Source organism: Oncorhynchus nerka, linkage group LG27 (assembly GCF_034236695.1).
Source record: "Oncorhynchus nerka isolate Pitt River linkage group LG27, Oner_Uvic_2.0, whole genome shotgun sequence".
NCBI lineage: Eukaryota > Metazoa > Chordata > Actinopteri > Salmoniformes > Salmonidae > Oncorhynchus > Oncorhynchus nerka.
Window position 1 is genome coordinate 21,197,093 of NC_088422.1, and position 21,134 is coordinate 21,218,226.

At 44.7% G+C, this 21,134-nt stretch overlaps 2 protein-coding genes across 5 annotated transcripts in view; one reads left to right on the top strand and one right to left on the bottom strand.

Moving 5' to 3' along the window:
• The first annotated feature begins 476 nt into the window (after positions 1-476).
• Positions 477-11,542, top strand: tchp (trichoplein, keratin filament binding). The gene is made up of 13 exons (XM_029637278.2): positions 477-598; positions 822-1,027; positions 1,307-1,517; positions 1,642-1,698; positions 1,956-2,024; positions 2,363-2,536; positions 3,012-3,124; positions 3,254-3,320; positions 3,416-3,588; positions 3,694-3,775; positions 3,897-4,082; positions 4,200-4,343; positions 11,259-11,542. The coding sequence occupies exons 2-13, from the start codon at positions 828-830 to the stop codon at positions 11,289-11,291; spliced, it is 1,509 nt and encodes a 502-aa protein (XP_029493138.1). The 5' UTR covers positions 477-598; positions 822-827; the 3' UTR covers positions 11,292-11,542.
• Positions 11,543-13,635: 2,093 nt separating this feature from the next.
• The window catches only part of git2a (G protein-coupled receptor kinase interacting ArfGAP 2a), a 38,066-nt gene continuing 30,567 nt past the window's right edge, over positions 13,636-21,134 (bottom strand). For all 4 annotated transcript variants that reach the window (XM_029637280.2, XM_065011442.1, XM_065011441.1 and 1 more), the window contains 4 exons: positions 19,136-19,218; positions 18,735-18,926; positions 17,316-17,379; positions 13,636-17,134 (listed from right to left, as the gene is read on the bottom strand). In XM_029637280.2, coding sequence (XP_029493140.1) covers positions 16,922-17,134; positions 17,316-17,379; positions 18,735-18,926; positions 19,136-19,218 — 552 coding nt within the window. In that variant the 3' untranslated portion in view covers positions 13,636-16,921. The remainder of the gene's footprint in view (positions 17,135-17,315; positions 17,380-18,734; positions 18,927-19,135; positions 19,219-21,134) is intronic.

Genomic DNA, 21,134 nt, shown 5'->3' on the forward strand with positions numbered 1-21,134 from the left:
CTAACTTTAAGCATCAGCTGTCAGAGCAGCTTACCGATCACTGTACCTGTACACAGCCAATCTGTAAATAGCACACCCAACTACCTCATCCCCATATTATTATTTACTTGCTCTTTTTCACCCCAGTATCTCTACTTGCACATCATCATCTGCTCATCTATCACTCCAGTGTTAATGCTAAATTGCAATTATTTCGCCTCTATGGCCTATTTATTGCCTACCTCCCTACTCTTCTACATTTGCACACTGTACATTGATTTTTCATTTTTTCCCCCCTATTGTGTTATTGACTGTAGGTTTATGTGTAACTGTGTTGTTATTTTTGTTGCACTGCTTTGCTTTATCTTGGTCAGGTCGCAGTTGTAAATGAGAACTTGTTCTCAACTGACCTACCTGGTTAAATAAATGTGGGAAAAAAAATGCATTCATCATTACAATGCCCTACTCATCGAGCTGTTTGACCCTTGTGAGTCTCCGTAGTGTAACTAGGAAGGGATTTGGTTACTAAGCGAAACGGGAAGAGAGGAATCTAAGGATTTTCTCCAGCCGCAAACTAACATAACTTTGAAATTATATTTTGGAGAGGGAACGTTGACTGGTAAGCAATGATGCAAAAAGTACTTTTGTAAAGACAAATGTCGATTATCACTTTACGCTAGCTAACTTTTGTTAGGACTTTACTGATGGCGTCATATTTTGAATCTAGCTAGCTACGCTATCTACTGTAGCTAGCAAGTAACGGCTTTGTCCATTGCTTTTGTCTAACATAAGTAGTTGGATCCGTTTCTAAATAGGTAACTGAATAGAGTTTTCCCATCTAGATCTATATGGCTCTACCAACCCTCTCTGCCCACTGGCCTAGTCGAGTTCGTTCTCTGGAAAGACAGATGGTGCGGCACTGCCGGCAGCGGGAACAGGAGGCATGTTGGCGGCAGCAATGGGAGATGAACTCGAAGTACTACAGACAACAGAACGTTGTAAGCAGTAAGCAGGCACACTGGAGTTCTCGTCAATCATACCAGGAGAGGTAGGCCTAATTCTCAAGGGCTGTATTGTCCTTCCGCTGTATTGTTTGTACTTCAGAAACTGATAATTGACTGAGATACTATGATGGGAATTAGGCTATAACTAATTTCATGCTTAAAAAACGTCCTGATTCTCCAGTCGTATCTAGTATTGATCCAACTTTTCTTGTAGTGGCAATAGTTCAACAATGATAAGAACACCATCAGTAGATCTAATGGATGATACTTGAAAACCATTATCACTAGTTAATGGCTTATCTCCTTTCTCTCCCATCCATCAGTATGTCAGCATACCACAAAGAGAGACTGAAAGAGGAGAAGGTGGTGAGTCTGGAGAAGCGCAGGGAGCGTCTCAGGACCCTGCTCCAGAAGGAGCGGGACCAGCTTGAGGCTGAGTTACGGGATGTTGTCCCTGACAGGAGCACACTGACTAGGCAACTGATGGACAAGACCGAAGACCTCCGCTCAGGCCGAGAGGAACGAAGGAAGAAGGTATAGAGGCACCAACCTCATCTGGTTTATTCCTCAAAAACAAACAAGATACATGAGCACTGAGCTGGCAGAGTGCATGACCATTGACATGTGATTTTTGTTGTTTTACTATTCCACCACACAGCTAGCAGAAGAGCTGTTGAGAGAGCACTGGAAGAAAAACAACCCTGAGTTGCAGAAGGTTAGTGGCCGACGAATTGGAGGTTTAGGATGCCATGACTAGCCCTTGACAGTTCGTCACAACAACATGTGTTTCTTATTGGACAAGTCCTTCCCGTTTCAGTCCATTTGGTGCGTAATGAACACAACACTGGTGACTAAGTGCTGTATAGTAAAACTGTTGTCAAGTACACTTGATCTGGAAACCAAAGGGCTTGTGATGCAATTGTTCCATCTCTTCTGTGTATCGAATCCTGATTGAACTGTTTGTGTCTACAGGTCGAGTCAACTTTACATAAAGATCATGTGGTGAGCCAATGGCAGACACAGACCTTGGTGAAAAAACAGGTATGCGCTCAATGCTACAGCCAGTATTACCTTTTTGTCGCAGGGTTTAGTTCACTTTAGTTAGTGCGCTTTAACTCATGTTTGAGTATTTAATTTCAAGATGGTCATTAGTATTTAAAGAGCATTCTTTCATCTGTGAGTACAGTATTCTTTTATGGAAATAAACTCCAATTAGACTACTCTTTACTCAGGGTGAAAAACAAGACATTCCTTAAATGTGTGGATATCCACAATGCTTATTCAAAATAAGGCAAATAGTGTAGACATATCTTAAACTGATTATCATCGAAAGACAATGAAGTGGTAATCCAAAGTAATCCCGGCATTGAAACCTGCAGCACAAGGAGGCAGCCCAGGAGGAGAAGAGGCGCTTTGAGAACGAATACGAGACGAGTAGACGGGAGGCGCTGCAGAGGATGAAGCAGGCAGAGGAGAGAAGAAGAGGAGAGGACAGGGAGAGAGCCAAGGAGCTCCGCAAACAGATGGAAGAGCTCAAGCTCCGGGAGGAAGAGGTAAGCAAGCAGCTGTCGTTCAGTCTCTGGACACTTTAGTTCTGCAAAGGAGGAAAATGGTACTGTTAAACCATAAGAAGAAGCACCGTACATGGTGTAGTGCATTGAGTAAAGCAAGACTATGGAGACCAGTCAGACGACTTATTAATAATAATTTGTCCATTTCAGAAAATTTGTCTTGCATCTCATCTCAAACTCAACAGCATCACCACATATACTGCGTAAATACATAAAACAATATAAATCACAAGCAAAATACAACAAAAACAACACGTGGATACAGTCCATGGGGTAAGCAACATTTCAGATTCATGGGGGTGGCGGGCAGTCGTTTGTTTGATACTGGTGAGGACGAATGATTTCTGGTATTGGCAGCCTGTTGGTAAGACCTGGTAGTCCCGCATAAGCCTAATTTGGAATTGCACTGTAAATGCTGGTAATGTGACTGAGCCCCTATGCTATCTCTGTTTCTCAGGCCAGGTGTCTGAAGAAGGAGCAGGAGGCCCTGCTGTCCCAGCGCTGGGAGGTGGAGAAGCTGGAGGAGGAGAGAAGGAAGGTGGAAGAGTGCCACAAGAAATCTGAAATGGGGTAAGTGACTCTCCCATTGGAAGAGTTCAGTCAAGGATGAAAACTATAAATAAACCATCTGGACTGAAAAACTGCCTCATGTCCAGTAGTTGTTGTTTTGTGGTTTGATCAAACTGTTTCCTTACTCAGGCGATTCTTGACCCGCCAGTACCGCGCCCAACTGAAGAGGAGAGCCCAGCAGGTGCAGGAGGAGCTGGTTTGTCCGCTTGTTTTTTTAATTGCTCAGCTGTATGTGAATTGACACACCCTTCACCAGTGACCACTGCTTGCAATGCCTGTGTCGTTCACCAGGAGGCGGACCGCAAGATTCTGGCAGCCCTGCTGGAGGGGGAGCAGGAGGACCAGCGTCTGGAAAGCGTTCGGCGGGAGAGGGCAGTGGCGGATGCCGCCTGGATGAAGCACGTCATTGAAGAACAGCTCCAGCTGGAGAGGGAGAGGGAGGCAGAGTTTGATGTCCTGTACCGGTCAGTAGAACCAATACTATCATGACTCCCGCTGCCAGTCTAGGTCTGACTATGGGGTGGAGATCTGCGTTTGTATTGTATAAGTTAAATTATTGGTCTTGTCAGGGAGGAGGCCCAGCGTGTTTGGGAGAAGCGGGAGGCGGAGTGGGAGAAGGAGAGGAGAGCCAGGGAGAGGCTTATGCAGGAGGTGAGTGGGCCTGAGGGGAAGGGAGGGTAGGACATGAGCAACACACCAAGGAGTGCCAAGCTTGCGTCTTTGTATCTACAGAAGACTAGAGAATCCAAGCGTCTCCTTTTCTCCCTGGAAGGTTCTGGCAGGCAGACAGCAGCAGCTGGATGTCAAGATGCAGGAGAACCGTCAGGCTCAGGAGGAGTCTCTGAGGAGGCGCGAGGAGCTGATCGAAGAGCTAGAGCTGGAGCGGCAGACCAGACGCCAAGAGAGGGAGGAGGACGAGGGTCACAGGACGGCTCGGATGCAGGAGATCAATGCACAGGTTGGCGGGGGCCTTCAATCTCCAATTCTAAAAGGATGTGTTGACCTGGGTCAGTTGTTGACATGGGTTAGAGGATGAAGCTGTCTAATGTGGCTCATTGTTCTCTCTCCCCTGCAGGTGGAGCAGCGGCGTCGGGAGCAGTGGGAAGAGCAGCGACGGAGGGAGCAGATGGAGGAGGTGGAGAGGGAGGCCCTGAGGCTGCAGGAGGAGGAGCTGAGGCTGGAGACTCATAGAATGGCCCAGCAGGGCTACCAGGACAAGGTACTGAACCACGGTCCTGTTCATTTGGGCACACAATATCAACATTTTTACCTGGCAGCTATACAGATAACAATTCATTTGGAAAATATAATGAACAAAAATAGAAACGCAACATGCAACAATTTCAAAGATTTTACTGAGTTACAGTTCATATAAGGAAATCAGTAAATTGAAATAAATTCATTAGGGCTGAATCTATGGATTTCACATGACTGGGAATACAGATATGAATATGTTGGTCACAGATACAGTACCTTAAAATATAGGGGCGTGGATCAGAAAACCAGTCTATTTGGTGTGACCACCATTTGCCTCATGCAGCGCAACACATCTTTGCATGGAGTTGATTGGGGCCTGTAGAATGTTTTCCCACTTCTCTTCAATGCCTTTGCGAAGTTGCTGGATATTGGCGGGAACTGCAACACCCTGTTGTCGTGTCTTGGCTATCATTAATGTTATGACAATTGTTTTATCAAATCAATTAACTATGTTTAAGTATTACGTTGATTAAATGAATCATCGCAACCATTAACTCATTAGCAATCTTGGGGCATCACAGAAAAAGTTTATTTAACGAGTTACCGTTTTCTGAATGAACTCTTATAGATCTCTTACATTTTCATTAATTAACTGTTACCTTCTATCAGTCTCATTCTGAACATTGTTGACTTCAAATCTGCACAAACCCTAGTCTCCATGATGAATCAGCGATACACAAATTGGCGTAATTATTTATTTACTAACTAAATAATCACACAGAATTACATACACACACACACACGGTATAGTTATTGGTTACTAACACAATGCAATGAAAGGTCCCTAGTGGACTAAACCGTTATGATGGCTTGTTACACAAAATGAAAAGGGAGGGGAATGTAAGAAAGTGGGAGAAAAGACAAAGGACTTCACTATTGTACATACAGCTGATAACTATGCTCATGGAAATACTATGCACATGAACGGCTGGCTGCTCATTCGAAAAGAATTGCAATGTACATATTTACTATTGTATGCCTTTGTTGTCTCTGTGTTGAAATTGCCGGTCCATTTTCTGAAGAGTCAGTTGACAGAGAGTCTGGTTGTCCACCAGAGATCCCCCTCCTTTGTAGTCGTAGCTCAAATCAAATCAAATTTTATTTGTCACATACACATGGTTAGCAGATGTTAATGCGAGTGTAGCGAAATGCTTGTGCTTCTAGTTCCGACAATGCAGTGATAACCAACAAGTAATCTAACTAACAATTCCAAAACTACTGTCTTATACACAGTGTAAGGGGATAAGGAATATGTACATAAGGATATATGAATGAGTGATGGTACAGAGCAGCATACAGTAGATGGTATCGAGTACAGTATATACATATGAGATGAGTATGTAGAAAAAGTAAACAAAGTGGCATAGTTAAAGTGGCTAGTGACATAAGAATGCAGTCGATGATCTAGAGTACAGTATATACATATGCATATGAGATGAATAATGTAGGGTAAGTAACATTATATAAGGTAGCATTGTTTAAAGTGGCTAGTGATATATTTACATCATTTCCCATCAATTCCCATTATTAAAGTGGCTGGAGTTGGGTCAGTGTCAATGACAGTGTGTTGGCAGCAGCCACTCAATGTTAGTGATTGCTGTTTAACAGTCTGATGGCCTTGAGATAGAAGCTGTTTTTCAGTCTCTCGGTCCCAGCTTTGATGCACCTGTACTGACCTCGCCTTCTGGATGATAGCGGGGTGAACAGGCAGTGGTTCGGGTGGTTGATGTCCTTGATGATCTTTATGGCCTTCCTGTAACATCGGGTGGTGTAGGTGTCCTGGAGGGCAGGTAGTTTGCCCCCGGTGATGCGTTGTGCAGACCTCACTACCCTCTGGAGAGCCTTACGGTTGAGGGCGGAGCAGTTGCCGTACCAGGCGGTGATACAGCCCGCCAGGATGCTCTCGATTGTGCATCTGTAGAAGTTTGTGAGTGCTTTTGGTGACAAGCCGAATTTCTTCAGCCTCCTGAGGTTGAAGAGGCGCTGCTGCGCCTTCTTCACGACGCTGTCAGTGTGAGTGGACCAATTCAGTTTGTCTGTGATGTGTATGCCGAGGAACTTAAAACTTGCTACCCTCTCCACTACTGATCCATCGATGTGGATAGGGGGTGTTCCTCTGCTGTTTCCTGAAGTCCACAATCATCTCCTTAGTTTTGTTGACGTTGAGTGTGAGGTTATTTTCCTGACACCACACTCCGAGGGCCCTCACCTCCTCCCTGTAGGCCGTCTCGTCGTTGTTGGTAATCAAGCCTACCACTGTTGTGTCGTCCGCAAACTTGATGATTGAGTTGGAGGCGTGCATGGCCACGCAGTCGTGGGTGAACAGGGAGTACAGGAGAGGGCTCAGAACGCACCCTTGTGGGGCCCCCGTGTTGAGGATCAGCGGGGAGGAGATGTTGTTGCCTACCCTCACCACCTGTGGGCGGCCCGTCAGGAAGTCCAGTACCCAGTTGCACAGGGCGGGGTCGAGACCCAGGGTCTCGAGCTTGATGACGAGCTTGGAGGGTACTATGGTATTGAATGCCGAGCTGTAGTCGATGAACAGCATTCTCACATAGGTATTCCTCTTGTCCAGGTGGGTTAGGGCAGTGTGGTTGAGATTGCATCGTCTGTGGACCTATTTGGGCGGTAAGCAAATTGGAGTGGGTCTAGGGTGTCAGGTAGGGTGGAGGTGATATGGTCCTTGACTAGTCTCTCAAAGCACTTCATGATGACGGAAGTGAGTGCTACGGGGCGGTAGTCGTTTAGCTCAGTTACCTTAGCTTTCTTGGGAACAGGAACAATGGTGGCCCTCTTGAAGCATGTGGGAACAGCAGACTGGTATAGGGATTGATTGAATATGTCCGTAAACACACCGGCCAGCTGGTCTGCGCATGCTCTGAGGGCGCGGCTGGGGATGCCGTCTGGGCCTGCAGCCTTGCGAGGGTTAACACGTTTAAATGTCTTACTCACCTCGGCTGCAGTGAAGGAGAGACCGCATGTTTTCGTTGCAGGCCGTGTCAGTGGCACTGTATTGTCCTCAAAGCGGGCAAAAAAGTGATTTAGTCTGCCTGGGAGCAAGACATCCTGGTCCGTGACTGGGCTGGGTTTCTTCTTGTAGTCCGTGATTGACTGTAGACCCTGCCACATGCCTCTTGTGTCTGAGCCATTGAATTGAGATTCCACTTTGTCTCTGTACTGACGCTTAGCTTGTTTAATAGCCTTGCGGAGGGAATAGCTGCATTGTTTATATTCGGACATATTACCAGACACCTTGCCCTGATTAAAAGCAGTGGTTCGCGCTTTCAGTTTCACGCGAATGCTGCCATCAATCCACGGTTTCTGGTTTGGGAATGTTTTTATCGTTGCTATGGGAACGACATCTTCGACGCACGTTCTAATGAACTCGCACACCGAATCAGCGTATTCGTCAATATTTCCATCTGACGCAATACGAAACATGTCCCAGTCCACGTGATGGAAGCAGTCTTGGAGTGTGGAGTCAGCTTGGTCTGACCAGCGTTGGACAGACCTCAGCGTGGGAGCCTCTTGTTTTAGTTTCTGCCTGTAGGCAGGGATCAGCAAAATGGAGTCGTGGTCAGCTTTTCCGAAAGGGGGCGGGGCAGGGCCTTATATGCGTCGCGGAAGTTAGAGTAACAATGATCCAAGGTTTTACCACCCCTGGTTGCGCAATCGATATGCTGGTAAAATTTAGGGAGTCTTGTTTTCAGATTAGCTTTGTTAAAATCCCCAGCTACAATGAATGCAGCCTCCGGATAAATGGTTTCCAGTTTGCAAAGAGTTAAATAAAGTTCGTTCAGAGCCATCGATGTGTCTGCTTGGGGGGTATATACGGCTGTGATTATAATCGAGGAGAATTCTCTTGGAAGATAATGCGGTCTACATTTGATTGTGAGGAATTCTAAATCAGGTGAACAGAAGGATTTGAGTTCCTGTATGTTTCCTTCATCACACCATGTCTCGTTAGTCATGAGGCATACGCCCCGCCACTCTTCTTACCAGAAAGATGTTTGTTTCTGTCGGCGCGATGCGTGGAGAAACCCGTTGGCTGCACCGCCTCGGATAGCGTCTTCCCAGTAAGCCATGTTTCTGTGAAGCAGAGAACGTTGCAGTCTCTGATGTCCCTCTGGAATGCTACCCTTGCTCGGATTTCGTCAACCTTGTTGTCAAGAGACTGGACATTGGCAAGAAGAATGCTGGGGAGTGGTGCGCGATGTGCCCTTTTTCGGAGTCTGACCAGAACACCGCCTCGTTTCCCTCTTTTTCGGAGTCGTTTCCTTGGGTCGCTGCATGCGATCCATTCCGTTGTCCTGTTTGTAAGGCAGAACACCGGATCCGCGTCGCGGAAAACATATTCTTGGTCGTACTGATGGTGAGTTGGCGCTGATCTTATATTCAGTAGTTCTTCTCGACTGTATGTAATGAAACCTAAGATGACCTGGGGTACTAATGTAAGAAATAACACGTAAAAAAACAAAAAACTGCATAGTTTCCTAGGAACGCGAAGCGAGGCGGCCATCTCAGTCGGCGCTGCTTGTTCAGCAGCTCTGTTCCTTAGAATAGAGTGGTGAGAGGAAATTGTTCTTTGTTTCGTCTTCGGTCGAGTTTCCTAGACTATTTTACATACCGTAATTTCCGGACTATAAGCCGCTACTTTATTCCCACGCTTTGAACCTCGCGGTTTATACAATGACGCGGCTAATTTATGGATTTTTCCCGCCGCCAAAAAACTGAGCACCGTCACATAATGTGACGTAAAATCGAGCGCGCTCAAACTTCCCATCATTCTGATTACGGTAGTAATTTTGTCACCCTCATCATGGCAAAGACACAGAGAAATGCATATGATGCAGCTTTCAAGTTGAAGGCGATCGATCTGGCTGTTGGAAAAGGAAAGAGAGCTGCTGCACGGGAGCTTGGCCTTAATGAGTTGATGATAAGACGTTGGAAACAGCAGCGTGAGGAACTGACTGTGCAAAAAGACAACAAAGGCTTTCAGAGGGAAGAAAAGCAGATGGCCCAAAGTATTTGCAGCCACTCGACATCAGTGTAAATCGTGCATTTAAGGTGGCGCTCCTTGTTCAGTGGGAGGCTTGGATGACAAGTGGGGAGAAATCCTTCACTAAAACGGGCTGCATGCGAAGAGCAACTTATGGTCAAGTCTGCCAGTGGGTCCTGACAGCGTGGAGCATTGTCAAAAAATCCACTATCATCAACGGGTTTCGAAAGGCTGGACTGCTGCGTTGTGAAGGGGCAGCATGAGCTCAGCGGGGTATTTGCCTCCGGATGAAAGTGACGAGAGCGACAATGAAAACGATCCAACATCGGATGAAGCAATTCTGAGGCTATTAATCCCTGACACCGAAGGAGATGACTTCAATGGTTTCAGTGCACAGGAGGAGGAAGATAGTGACCAAGTTCATTTGTTTCAATGTACCGGTAGGCACCTGCGGCTTATAGACATGTGCGGCGTATTTATGTACAAAATACATATTTTTTTATAATTCAGTGGGTGCGGTTTATATTCGGGTGCGCTTAATAGTCCAGCAATTACGGTATACAGCAGCAGACTGTGAATGTGTAGTCTTTAGTTTTGTAGATTTCTTAACCATTTGTAACATATTCCGCTGGCGCTGCTGGTAGCTGGTCTATAGAGTCTAATCATTCGTGACGTCCGGTTCACACCTTCCACCTGCTTGGACTCTTTTAAATTTTTTTATTTTTATTTAACTAGGCAAGTCAGTTAAAAACAAATTCTTATTTACAATGATGGCCTAGGAACAGTGGGTTAACTGCCTTGTTCAGGGGTCTCTATTGTCTTACCATTTCAACATGTAGGCACAGCTCCATGCTCTCTGGTCTTGTAGAGATTTTCTTCTTCTCTGTTAAAAGTTTGAGTTTCTAGCCATTCTGTACCTTTCAGCTCACACTGTCGGTCTCGCTGGCCTAATATACATTTTGTCACGAGTCCTATTTAAGCACTCGGGGGTAATGTCTGTGCTCACGTTGGTGTGGTGACTGAGAGGTTAAGACTTCCTATGAAAAACAATTATCTCATTTAGAAGGCTAACATCACATCTTCTCACAAATAGTTTCATATTTCTGTCAGCTATGATCCTCACCCAAAAGGGCAAGTCATGACACTGTCGTACACGTCGATCCAGAGCATCTCAAACAGCTCAATTTGTGACATGTCTAGTGAGTATGCAGGCCATGGAAGAACTGGGACATTTTCAGCTTCTAGGAATTGTGTACAGATCCTTGTGACATGGGGCCGTGCATTATCATGCTGAAACATGAAGTGATGGCGGCGGATGAATGCAATTGTGTTCGTTGTCCGTAGCTTATGCCTGCCCATATCATAACCCCACCACCACCATGGGGCATTCTGTTCACACAACGCCATACACATGGTCTGCAGTTGAGGCCGGTTGGACGTACTGCCAAATTCTTTCAATTGACGTTGGGAGGTGGCGTACGGTAGAGAAATTATCATTAAATCTTCTGTAACAGCTCTGGTGGACATTCCTGCAGTCAGCATGACAATTGCACACTCCCTCAACTTGAGACATCTGTGGCATTGTGTTGTGTGACAACCACTATTTTGTGTAAATATCATGCTGTTTAATCAGCTTCTTGATATTCCACACCTATCAGATGGATGGATTATCTTGTCTAAGGAGAAATTTGTGCACAAATTGAGTCTTATATCAGCTCATGAAACATGGGACCAACACTTTACATGTTGCATTTATATTTTTGTTCAGTGTATAAGCCTATTGCGGTTGATTTGGATTGATATCTTACCATGTTTGCTCTTAATTGCTAAAGCACTTGATTAGTTTTGTCCCATATTCATACAGTCTTCCTCTCATAGATTCGTAGCAGACCCCGATCAGCCTGGACATGACGATCCTGTGAGGCCAAAAAAGACACCGCACAATCATATGTTTTTATACACATTTGTACAAAAAGTTCATCTTAATGCGTTTAGAACTTATCAAGTATTCCAACACCATGCTCGTCAATTGCAGAAAGTGGTTGTAGAGTTTTACAAAAATGGTGTGTAAGGGTTACAATCTTGGGTTTTATGTTTATATAATCTTTTTGATTTAATTGTACATTTTCTCATTAAAATAAATCACTGTTCCTTTCTTTGCACATTTTTCTGCTCTAATGGATGAAGCACATCACACAAGAATATAACAAACAATTACTTGGTCATTAATAGACAGAATAACTACATTATCACAAATACAACATGAGAAGGTTAATTATAAATTACTTTTATAAAACAAAACACAAAAACATCTATGATAACTGCAGGACTGACACCTATTGAAAGTCCATTCAGAACAAGAGAAGCACAGAGGGACATTTCCTTGATCACATTTCAAGTACAGTATAACACAGCTCTGAACCATCTGCTAATAATGACGACCACCGGCTGGCAGAATTGTAGAGGAGATATCTACAGGGGATATCTACAATCCTATCCAATTAGTTGCACATTTAATAAAAACTTAGTAGCATTACGAAATGGAGCACAAAAACACACGGAAGAGGGAAAATGATTCATAAGCTGCAAATCTAGCTATGGTCACAGCACTAACACTGTTCTAGTACACAAGCAAATACAGCACCCTGTCTACCATCTTAGATGGTTCAAAAAAGATATCACTAGAATTCAATACAAACATATTGCTGGTGAAGAGCATAATTTGCCCCCCCTGAATAAGTGTTGATATGAAATAGGCATAGATAGCTGTAGATGCATTTCAAAATGGAAGCAATAACACAGGGGAGGCACATTGGCATTGCAGGGATACGCAAATGTGCACAGATGAGATGGTTCAAGTCAGTTCCAAATCTCCCAACATTCCTTCCTACACTTGCTGGAATCATATTAAATTATACATTAGAATTCCATAGTTAGGTTACAGCAGGGATCATCAACTAGATTCAGCTGCGGGACTATTTTTTTGTTGAGTAAATGTTCAGGGGGCCGGAACATAAATACTAATAATTTGTAGACTGCAAATTGACTGCAAGAAGCCCAAACAGATTGTTTTTAAGTTATTATATTAAAATCACTGGAAAAATATATATATACACAGTACCAGTCAAAAGTTGACACACGTTCTCATTCAAGGGTTTTTATTTTACTATTTTCTACATTGTAGAATAATAGTGAAGACATCAACTATGAAATAATACACATGGCATAATTTAGTAACTGAAAGTGTTTAACAAAGCAATATATTTTAAGTAGCCACCCTTTTGCCTTGATGACAGCTCTTGCACACTCTTGGCATTCTCTCAACCAGCTTCACTTGGAATGCTTTTCCAAAAGTCTTGAAGGAGTTCCCACATATGCTGAGGATATGTTGGTTGATTTTCCTTCACTCTGCGATCAAACTCATCCCAAACCATCTCAAATGGGTTGAGTGAGGTCAGGGGATTGTGGAGGCCAGGTCATCTGATTCAGCATTCAATCACTCTCCTTCTTGGTCAAATAGCCCTTACACAGCCTGGAGGTGTGTTGGGTTATTGACCTGTTGAAAAACAAATTATAGTCCCACTGAGGGTAAACCAGATGGGATGGCGTATCGCTGCAGAATGCTGTGGTAGCCATGCTGGTTAAGTGTGCCTTGAATTCTAAATAAATCAGACTGCCCTTGAAGAAACTTTCAAACTCCTTGAAATTTTCCTGATTGACTGACCATGTCTTAAAGTAATAATGGACTGTCGTTTCTCTTTGCTTATTTGAGCTGTTCTTGCCATAATATGGACTTAGTCTTTTACCAAATAGGGTTATCTTCTGTATACCACCCCTACCTTGTCACAATACAACTGATTGGCTCAAACGCATTGAGGAAATAAATTGCACAAATTAACTTAAAGCACAAATTGAAATGCATTCCAGGTGACCTCATGAAGCTGGTTGAGAGAATGCCAAGTGTGCACAAAGCTGTAAACAAGGCAAAGGGTGGCTACTTTGAAGAATCTCAAATATAAAATATATTTTGATTTGTTTAACACTTTTTTTGGTTACATGATCCCATGTGTTATTTCATAGTTGATATCTTCACTATTATTCTACAATGTTTAAAATAGTAAAAATAAAGGAAAACCCTGTAATTAGTTGTCCAAACTTTTGACTGGTAGTGTGTGTATACTGTATATACACACACACTTTCTTCCCCCAGAGCAAAATAAATATCTAAAAACTCAGCAAAAAAATAAATGTCCTCTCACTGTCAACTGTGTTTATTTTCAGCAAACCTAACATTGGTAAATATTTGTATGAACATAACCAGATTCAACAACTGAGACAAACTGAACAAATTCCACAGAAATTGAATAATGTGTCCCTGAACAAAGGGGGGGGGGTTCAAAATCAAAGTAACGGTCAGTATCCGGTGTGGCCACCAGCTGCATTAAGTACTGCACCAGATTTGCCCGTTCTTGCTGTGAGATGTTACCCCACTCGCCCACCAAGGCACCTGCAAGTTCCCAAGTTCACATTTCTGGGTGGAATGGCCCTAGCCCTCACCCTCCGATCCAACGTGCTCAATGGGATTGAGATCCGGGCTCTTTGCTAGCCATGGCAGAACACTGACATTCCTGTCTTGCAGGAAATCACGCGCAGTATGGCTGGTGGCATTGTCATGCTGGAGGGTCATGTCAGGATGAGCCTGCAGGAAGGGTAACACATGACGGAGGATGTCTTTCTTGTAACACACAGCGTTGAGATGACAACAAGCTCAGTCCGGTGATGCTGTGACCCTCCACCTCCAAATCGACCCCACTCCAGAGTACAGGCCTCGGTGTAGCGCTTCAATGATAAACGCAAATCCGACCATCATCCCTGGTGAGACAAAACCGCGACACATCAGAGAAGAGCACTTCTTGCCAGTCCTGTCTGGTCCAGCGACGGTGGGCTTGTGCCCATAGGCGACGTTGTTCCCGGTGATGTCTGGTGAGGACCTGCCTTACTACAGGCCTACAAGCCCTCAGTCCAGTCTCTCTCAGCCTATTGTGGACAGTCTGAGCACTGATGGAGGGATTGTGTGTTCCTAGTGTAACTCGGGCAGTTGTTGTTGCCATCCTGTACCTGTCCCGCAGGTGTGTTGTTCGGATGTATTGCTCCTGTGCAGGTGTTACGTGGTCTGCCACTGCGAGGACGAACAGCTGTCCGTCCTGTCTCCCTGTAGCGCTGTCTTAGGCGTCTCATAGTAAGGACATTGCAATTTATTGCCCTGGCCACATCTGCAGTCCTCATGCCTCCTTGCAGCATGCCTAAGGCACGTTCACGCAGATGAGCAGGGACCCTGGGCTCTTTTTTTGGTGTTTTTGAGTCAGTAGAAAGGCCTCTTTAGTGTCCTAAGTTTACGTAACTGTGACCTTAATTGCCTACCGTCTGTAAGCTGTTAGTGTCTTAACGACCGTTCCACAGGTGCATGTTCATTAATTGTTTATGGTTCATTGAACAAGCATGGGAAACAGAGTTTAAACCCTTGAAGATCTGTGAAGTTATTTGGATTTTTACAAATTATCTTTGAAAGACAGGGTCCTGCTGAGTTTATATACAGTACCAGTCAAAGGTTTGGACACAACTACTCATTATAGGGTTTTTCTGTAGTGGGGGGGGGGATTAAACCACCCATGGGCCAGGTGGAAATTATAGGCAATTAGCAAGACACCCCCAATAAAGGAGTGGTTCTGCAGGTCACAGACCACTTCTAAGTTCCTATGCTTCCTGGCTGATGTTTTGGTCACTTTTGAATGCTGGCGGTGCTTTCACTCTAGTGGTAGCATGAGACGGAGTCTACAACCCACACAAGTGGCTCAGGTAGTGCACCTCATCCAGGATGGCACATCAATGCGAGCTGTGGCAAGAAGGTTTGCTGTGTCTGTCAGCGTAGTGTCCAGAGTATGGAGGCGCTACCAGGAGACAGGCCAGTACATCAGGAGACGTGGAGGAGGCCGTAGGAGGGCAACAACCCAGCAGCAGGACCGCTACCTCTGCATTTGTGCAAGGAGAAGCAGGAGGAGCACTGCCAGAGCCCTGCAAAATGACCTCCAGCAGGCCACAAATGTGCATCTCTGCTCAAACGGTCAGACACAGACTCCATGAGGGTGGTATGAGGGCCCGACGTCCACAGGTGGGGGTTGTGCTTACAGCCCAACACCGTGCAGGACGTTTGGCATTTGCCAGAGAACACCAAGATTGGCAAATTCGCCACTGGCGCCCTGTGCTCTTCACAGATGAAAGCAGGTTCACACTGAGCATGTGACAGACGTGACAGTCTGGAGACGCCGTGGAGAACGTTCTGCTGCCTGCAACATCCTCCAGCATGACCGGTTTGGCGGTGGGTCAGTCATGGTGTGGGGTGGCATTTCTTTGGAGGGCTGCACAGCCAGTTCCTGCAAGAGGAAGGCATTGATGCTATGGACTGGCCCGCCCGTTCCCCCGACCTGAATCCAATTGAGCACATCTGGGACATCATGTCTTGCTCCATCCACCAATGCCACGTTGCACCACAGACTGTCCAGGAGTTGGCGGATGCTTTAGTGCAGGTCTGGGAGGAGATCTCTCAGGAGACCATCCGCCACCTCATCAGGAGCATGCCCAGGTGTTGTAGGAAGTTCATACAGGCACGTGGAGGCCACACACACTACTGAGCTTCATTTTGACTTGTTTTAAGGACATTACATCAAAGTTGGCTCAGCCTGTAGTGTGGTTTTCCACTTTAATTTTGAGTGGGACTCCAAATCCAGACCTCCATGGGTTGATAAATTTGATTTCCATTGATAGTTTTTGTGTGGTTTTGTTGTCAGCACATTCAACTGTGTAAATAAAAAAGTTTTTAATAAGAATATTTCATTCATTCAGATCTAGGATGTGTTATTTTAGTGTTCCCTTTTATTTTTGTATAATGGGCTTCTTAAATTCACTTCCAGGCCGCAAGCTGGACTGGGGACCGCCGGTTTGAGACTCCTGGTTCAGATAAAGAGCATCAAAGTGGATGACAAGCCTTAAGGAGGGTATATGCGATAGTTGGGAGTCTTTGTGGGCGAGGAAGACATATCTAGAACCACAAAAAAATAACTATCAAGAAGTGCGGTTTAGAAACTGCACATTAGCGACGAAGGATCTCCACAATCATCTTGTCAGTATCTGGCTGTACTGTAGATTCCTGAAGTAGCTCACGACAAATCAAGTCCATAGAAATAAATCTACTAGTACAGCCTCTCCCTTGCAGTTAGTAGAGCTCTGGACACTTTCCCATAGCTCAAGTTAAGTTGTCTTTATGTCCCAATGTTTTAACTTCAACACTCTTTATAAATGCGTACATTTGTCTTTAAATAAAAAATGACATGCAAATATCACATACACATTAAAAACAGAAATAAAATGTTTTTTTTTTATATATAGATTTTTTACAACAAAGTTAAAGGATGAACAATACGTGGAGACATTTCGGGCCTTCAGATATCTAAAAGGCCTGCGACGGGCGGCAGTGGTTATAATGGTCAGTTGCTGTTCTCCTTGGTGGTAATGGTGACAAGCTGTTTGGCCGCCTTGGCGATGTCATAGGCACACTGGATAACCTGCTGGGTGACCAGCTGCAAGTCAGGCCCTGGACCTCCCTCTGAGGGCACTGCCTTCTGACACTCTCCCTGGAGCCGGAAGGCGCTGGACGTCAATAGGCGCAGGGGACCTCGCACTGTCTCCGAACGTGGTCTCTGAAAGGTGAGATGAGGTTACAGGGTTCAACACAACACACAATCAAACTTTATTTCTATACCACATTTCTTAGAGGATGCAATTCAAATTGATAAACATAAAATACAAGGTGAGGGGGAAAAAGGGTTGAAAGGCCTTTGCGTGTGTGTGATGGTACCATGGACCGTTCAGTGAGCTTACCTTGGGAAAGAGGGCAGCCATTTCCATCACAGCCACATGTATTCTTTCGGAGCAGGGTATAAAGCTTTAAGAGGAAAGCATCAGGAGGAGAGAGGTTAATAAGACAGACTTTTAATGTCATCATTATTTCATGGAGAAAAAAAGAAACTTATATTAAAATGTTTTGCAATCCCAAAACAACCATTTTCAAAACAAGACAGATCTGAGTTTAGTCTAGGTCAAGAGGCAAAACACAATTCTGCAGTCCATTCTTCGTGCTTGGCTAATCTATTATGCTATTCCAAATATTGCATTCTGACACGGTCAAACTGCAGCTGCTATAATTACCGTAGCCTGGGTGCCAATCAGTTTCTGCACTGAGGAGTTGGCAAGAGAGCAGAAACAGATTGGTACCCAGGCTATAAATCATGGGTAATAGACAGGAATGAGGGATTAGAGCTGATTATGTGTGATGAACTATCAGCTATGACAAAACAAGAAAATAAAAAATATAATTGCATTTGGATATTACACCATTCCCTAACATAAACACATATAGAAATAATCGTATAAAGTTGATTAGCCCTCTTATCTAATTTAGATGACTACTAAATATTCAACGGAATACCAACTAAACAAATCATTGGTACCTTGAATATCAAAAGTTTAGTTTTGAGGTAGTGGTGTTTGTACTGATGTTTGCAATGGAAGAAATGAAGAGAGTAGGTGAGTGAGTTCTTTAGGATCAGCCTTACACACTAACACCTAGCAGGCCACACATAGCAAAAGGAGGGAATCAGTCATCAGAATTGGGCAACCGAGCAGGGGTAGGCAAGACAGAGAAGGTGTGTAAGAGCGAGGGAAGGTGTGTAAGAGAAGGTGTGAGGGAGATGAGACACTGTGCCTGAGAAGCAGGGGCAGAGGCCAGTAAAGTACCAGGCGGCAGGATCGAGGGAGCGCAGGTTGAGGGGCTGCAGGGGAGAGGGGGCCTTCTCGGCCCAGGGCACCAGGCTGCTGAAACAGCCTAGACTGTGCCTGAGCCGGCGGACACCCTCACAAGGTCTGCTTACAGGAATAGAGGGGGAGAGACCAGAGGACCACAACACCATCGAAATAATGACACGCGAGAGAGGACACGGGGTGGGAGAACACAGAAAAAGACAGAGGTGAAATCATAGAGGGAATAATAAAAACACTGAACTGAGAAGAACACACAAAATGCAGAGCTCCAGTAAACAAATCAGTGACAGTGGGGGAACTCAATAATCTAGGAAGTGGAGGTACTTTGATGAATACACAATAGAGAATTGGTGAAGCTGTGATGAATTCTGTTAGACAGAAAAAGCCTAGTTTTATCTCAATAGAGATAGTTACAACATAGGAGTTATATTTAATTTGTTTTTTCGGTGTTGAGCTCATGACCTGCCACTTCTTCCTCACCTGTCGTGCTTGTTCTCCTGTGCAGCGCGGAGCAGATCCTGGATGTTCTTGGTGATCTGCTCCGTCTTGCGAATGACATCCTCGGTGCTGGGGAGCGCAGAGTCTGGCTCGGCTTCAAGATCATCCAGTTCAGGGATGGAGCTGCCCTCCCCAAGCCAGCCACTGCTCCTAAGCCTCCCCCTCCTGCCCACACTGCCAGGGGGGGAGAGACAGGGAAATTAAGGATGTTACTACAATCTCTGCACCCTTACATCCAGACCTAACTTTCACCACCTGATGTGTAACACTGGAAGCAGTGGCAACTTTGAAGGGACGATTTCAAATCTGAGTGTGCCTTTGCTTTGTGTGGCTTGTATCAGTGAATTCGCTGTCCGTGCACACAGAAGTGTGAGTGTTCCTACCCTGAGTCCTCCAACTCAGAGTCATTGGTTGTGTTGTCATAGTCACCGTCTGACATGCTGCTCTGTTTCTCCATCTTGGAGGCCTAACATGAGAGGGAGAGACAGGAGAGTAAAACAAATTGTCACTGAGACAAATACCAATACATACATACAAAATAGTTTCTAGTGGTATAGCACAAACCATTACATCATACCTAGGCCTAAACGTAAATCGAAACTTTGACAGAAATTTTCTGAAACAGTTTCACTAACAACTTACAGTATAGTATGTATGGCAGTGACAAATTGAATGAACTAAAACCATGGGAAAGAAACACAAAGACGACAATGCATAAAACAAGTCAACATCGAAAGCAAAACATAGAAGCCTTTTGAATTTCATTGCCAGGGTTAGTAAAAAGAGGTTATCCGGGGTTCAAAACTGTTTTCGTTTTTTTCCCCTCAATATGAAACCTATCCAAATTGGTAACATTTGCAAATTCAATGTCGATAGGCTACTGTAATAGAAACCACACTGGACAAATGGAATGGTTGGTTGATTGATTGGTACCATGCCAAGTTGGGATGCTAGGCTTGTCCAATGTCAATGAAAACCTTTTAACTCCTGCTAGTAAAAGACGGAGACTCGTAGACAATATTAAAACTAACAAAGTAATAGCCTAAACCATGGCAGGGAATGAAGGGCCAAATGTAGTCCAGGAAAAGCTTCAAACACTGCCGTGCTGGCTGCACCCTTTTTAAAATGCACACTCCAAGACAGATGAAGTCAGGGAATGACTGGATATCTATCAGACAAACAACCTCCAATGAGTTACATCAGAACCATGATCCATTATTTTCCAGAGCTCCGATCCAAGACTTTTATTCAGAGTCATAACTTTCATGACATCATGGAATCATGGTTCTGATTAATTTGGGTCAAAAGCTTAAAAGCTGCACAAGTCTAGGGGGGCACTGCGTCATCGACTGAGGCAATGCTGATGGAAGTACTGGTTGACAAATGTATCTGACCATTTAAAGTCAACTGTGCTCAATACTCTATACTACGTGCTCCTTCCAGCCTGTAAGCATTGTGTGCTGCGTCACAAGACTGGTGGATAATAGCTTTACTCTAGTATCAGATTGGAAGCTTGGGCGCACAGCACTGACCCTGCACTGTCCTCGCTCTTTCAGCAGAGAAGAGAAACTGTAGAAGCAGTGAGTTTCAAAGAAAAGAGCAGAGACAAACACCCAAAGGGGGACACAGGCCACATACAATAGTTACATACCCTTTCCAGCCTAGCCCAATAGACCCGCTCAAAAAACATCCTCTTCCTGTCTGCAGGGCAAGATGCCATAGCCCACACAAACACAATACAGCAAACTGCTGAAAGTGGGGTTAGCTTGTACAAGTGTTTTGTCAATTTCTTTACCACTGGGTTTGAAGTTTTGCACATTGGTCAGTCAAAGGCCCTGTCCAGAAATAACCCCTAGCCCTTATGCACTTGTGGAGATCTGAGAGCTTCCCTTGCCCACTGATAGGTTAGATAGAATTGTTAACATATTGCTTAAACCTTCACCAGATCTCCACAAGTGTCTTAGGGGCTAAGGGCTAAGGGCTGTTTGCTTCTGAACAGGTCCCACCTCTTGGTGCGGAACAGACTCCTGGATAACCGGTGAGTTTAGATGTTACTAGAGGCGAGGGAGGGCATGCTGGATGACGTTTACTGGGCAACGGCCATGTGCTGGTTAGAGGGAGAAAAGAGGTCATCAAGTTTAAAAGTATTGCAAAATATTAGCTTGGAATGTGGAAGGAATTTGCATTAGGAATGAGGAATTTGGGAAAATGGGAAATGGGAAAATTCTCAATAGGCTGACTTCAACTGACAACTGGTCTCACGGGAGGGGGGGTGGGGCAAACCTTTGCATTGAGATGGGTGTGTGATCTTGGCGCATAGTGCTGCTTCATTGAAAACCCTCTAGCTGATTGTAACAGGCATGATGAGGACAGTGATGGTGG

Excerpts from the sequence above, each read along its gene's own strand:
- tchp (XM_029637278.2), top strand. The coding sequence starts at position 828 with ATGGCTCTACCAACCCTCTCTGCCCACTGGCCTAGTCGAGTTCGTTCT. Across the intron at positions 2,537-3,011 it reads TCAAGCTCCGGGAGGAAGAG|GCCAGGTGTCTGAAGAAGGA; the intron begins GTAAGCAAGCAG and ends TCTGTTTCTCAG. Across the intron at positions 4,083-4,199 it reads TGCAGGAGATCAATGCACAG|GTGGAGCAGCGGCGTCGGGA; the intron begins GTTGGCGGGGGC and ends TCTCCCCTGCAG.